General features: G+C 62.1%; 2 protein-coding genes across 2 annotated transcripts in view; one reads left to right on the plus strand and one right to left on the minus strand.

Annotated features, from left to right (window-relative positions):
* Nucleotides 1–204, plus strand: part of VDBG_02994 (subtilisin Carlsberg) — a gene marked incomplete at both ends in the record, with an annotated part of 2,935 nt that extends 2,731 nt beyond the window's left edge. Inside the window, one exon of the mRNA XM_003006809.1 lies at nt 24–204. Within this exon, the coding sequence (XP_003006855.1) occupies nt 24–204 (181 nt within the window). The remainder of the gene's footprint in view (nt 1–23) is intronic.
* Nucleotides 205–464: 260 nt separating this feature from the next.
* VDBG_02995 (glycoside hydrolase family 2 sugar binding) lies at nt 465–2,547 on the minus strand (the record flags this gene model as incomplete). Its single annotated transcript, XM_003006810.1, has 2 exons — nt 465–1,160; nt 1,228–2,547. 2 exons carry the CDS (start codon nt 2,545–2,547, stop codon nt 465–467), a joined length of 2,016 nt encoding a protein of 671 aa, XP_003006856.1.
* Nucleotides 2,548–3,267: the final 720 nt, after the last annotated feature.

Here is a 3,267-nt window from a genome sequence, read left to right on the forward strand (position 1 = left end):
GGGGAAACGCCCAACTTTTTGAGGCCCCCCTCTCCCGACGGCCCCTTTCGGCCCGAGGGCGCCTTCCAGTTTGTTTCCAACGCGCTGCGCATCCACGGCGACCGCGACGACAAGGATGACTGGGTCGTCGTCGAGAGCGTGCCGTTTGTGCTGAAATACCTCAGCAGCAAGTGCAAGCGCGTTCTGCTCGAGGCGGATGCGTAAGGGCAAGGCAGAGGAAAAGGAGGTTGCGCTTTGTATCCTCATGATCATAAATGTCTAATGTTAAGAGTGATCCCTGTCTGGATGGAACGTGAATCGTCTATGGGGTGCTCCGTCCTACTGCTCATCGTCTGTGTTGTCCATGCGGAGTTGACAGACACGACTGCTTCTTCCGATCGATTCATCATCATCTACGTCTGTCAACAGTCGCCTCGACCCCGAATGTGCATCTATATTTGCACATCTTGATGGACACCGAGCACTTACTGCCCCTCGACCCTCGCGTAGAACGCCTTCAGCGCCTCTTCAATGAGCGCCTTGACCCTCGCGGCGTCGAGCTTTTCCTTGCGGTCAAATGTGTAGAGCCCATTCGTCTCCTGCTCAATGTCAGCGAGCTGTGTGTACACAAACGCGCAGCAGTGGCCCCCTTCGACCACGCCCCGCACGAGCCTCTCAATTCTCTTGAGCAAGTCCTCCGAATCGGCCGCCGTCGTGTACCCCCAGTCCCTGTCGTCGCCCTCCTTGCCCTTGGCCGCCGCAATGTTGACGCCGCCAAACTCGGTGCACATGACGGGCGCACCCTGCTTGTGTTGGGAGCCGGCGTCACCGGCGACGGCCGGCACAAACATGTCGCGCCCGGCCTTGGTGTCGAGGATCTTGTCCATGGTCGCGCAATTCGCGGCGAGCTGCGGCCCGTCGGCGTAGTCGTGAAAGGTCGTGAGATCCGTCATGACGTGCTCCCAGCCGCAGTTATCGTTGATGCTTCTCGTCGGGTCCAGCGTCTTGGTGAGGTAGTACAGCGAGCGGATGTGGTCCCGCTGCTCCGTGCTGTCCTTGAGCGACGGGTATCCCCAGCTCTCGTTGACGGGCGTCCACGTCACGACGCAAGGATGGTTGACCGCCAGCCGCACGCTCGCGGCCCACTCTTCGTCGAACCGTTCCATGTACGCAGCGCTGAACTGGTAGGCATTGGCCCATCTCGCCCCAGACCAGGTAGCCCAGGCGATCGGCCCAGTAGTAGAAGACGGGGTCCTCGACCTTTTGGTGCTTGCGACACCCGTTGAGCCCCATGCGCTTCGCCAGCAAGATGTCCTCCTTGAGGCTCTCCTGTGAAGGCGGCGTCATGAGCGTCTCGGGCCAGTAGCCCTGGTCGAGACACAGCGCCTGGAAGTACGGCCGTCCGTTGAGCCGCCAGTGGCCGTCGTTCTGTGCCCACGCGATGGACCGCATGCCCGTCGTGGTGGCGACTTCGTCGAGAACCGCACCGGCAGAGTCGTACAGGCGGAGTTTGAGGTCGTAGAGGGAAGGGTGCTCCGCGACCAGAGAGCCGAGGCCCTCGCGCCAGGCAGTACCATCCTCGAAGGGCGGCCCCAACAAGGAAAAGCGGGCCGGCAGTTGCTTGCGTTTCGCCTCTGACAGACGAAGGTCCAGCTCGACAGCGACGGCATTCGACTCCTTCGAAAGGGCCCTGCGCTCTGACGTCGCAACAGGCACACCGGCAAGACTGGCCTCCATCTCGACCTCGAGCGCCTGCCCGACACGACGACCGAGGACCGTCACATTGCTCCGCAGCGTCCCCGTCTCAATGTCATTCGACCGAATCACAGTCCCAGCACTGCTGTCAGCAATGCGCGCCGGCGGCACAACCTCTACCCAGACAGACTGCCAGATGCCCCCGGAAGGCGTGTAGAAGATGCTCTCCGGCTTGGGGCCCCAATACTGCTTGCCACGCGGCTGCGTCAGGTCGTATGCCGAGTCAAACACGCGGACCGTAAGCCGGCGAGGGCCGCCCTCCCGCAGCGCGTCCGAGACATCCAGCGCAAAGGGCACATGTCCGCCGCGGTGGCCGCCGACAAAGTGGCCGTCAATCCACACGGTGGCCTCGTAGTCCACGGCGCCGAACCGCAGCAGGACCCTCTGGCCCGCGGCCCGGTCTTCGGCCGTGCGCGGGTCGGCGACGGCGCGCTCGTACCACAGCACCTCGTGAACGCCCCTGTCGTTGATGCCCGACGCCGGCGTCTGGAAGGCAAAGGGCACGGTGATGGTGCGCTTCTCGTGCGTCTGGGCGTCGGCGCGGGCGAAGACGTTGTTGGCCAGCAGGTCCTGGGTGCCGGCGGCGATGCGTTGGGTGATGGAGTCGCCCTCGGCCGCCGTCGCCGATTTGGTCTGGGCCGCGGCGGCCGGGGCGCTCAGCGCGACGGACGCAGGCAGACCGGTCTTGTGCCATGTCTGGGCGAGGCCGACGTCGTCATCGTCAAAGAGGAACGACCATGGTCCGTTGAGGGACTGCCACCGGAGGTTGGGACGGTGGTGATCGGGGCGGGGGTAGGGGGTTGCGTCTGCCATCGTGTACGGGCGGGCGGGGTGTTTTGTCTTCGGAGGGGGATGAGGTGAGATGAGTGGGTCGACAAGAGTTGATGTCGCGCTGGAGATGCAGATGAAATACAAGGAGAGTCTCGACAGCCAGGTGACTTGCAAGATGAAGCTCGTCTTCGTTGTGCTTTTGTTCAGAGGTGGTGGATTGCTGTGATCACGTGGAGAAGTGAGGGGCAATGCAATGGGAAACAAGGCAGTCGCAACCGCCATGGAGGGGGTTGTCGATCCTTCCTCAGCGAAACTCCAGCGACGTTCCATCAGAATCCATTGCGCTGCTGAGATCCAGTAAAGACCCAGTCAAAATGATGGGTCGCCTTGGCCCTGTTCCTATCTCAATGCGACCTGGCTCCAGCTTCTCGTAGGACGTACACTCAGTCAATCATTGGGACAAACAACCCTGACAGCGCATGTTTTCAGTTGGGCATCTTCGGTCGTCAACATCATCATCTCTCATTCGCCATGCCTATGCTACACCAAACGACAACGCCCATGCAACACCAACGACAACGCCCTATGCTACACCTAGATGCTGTGGCTTCTCTGACGCCCCTCTCCGCCTCGGGCCACCTCACTCACAGATCGTGACCGCAGCCGAGATGCCTCTCGCCGAGCGCCTCGAGCTCGGCAATGTCAATGACCTCGGGCCCGACGTGCGCGCGCGGAGGTCGTTGAGCATGGTGGCGTTGACGG

The sequence above is a fragment of the Verticillium alfalfae genome, genomic scaffold, assembly GCF_000150825.1.
Source record: "Verticillium alfalfae VaMs.102 supercont1.3 genomic scaffold, whole genome shotgun sequence".
Lineage (NCBI taxonomy): Eukaryota > Fungi > Ascomycota > Sordariomycetes > Glomerellales > Plectosphaerellaceae > Verticillium > Verticillium alfalfae.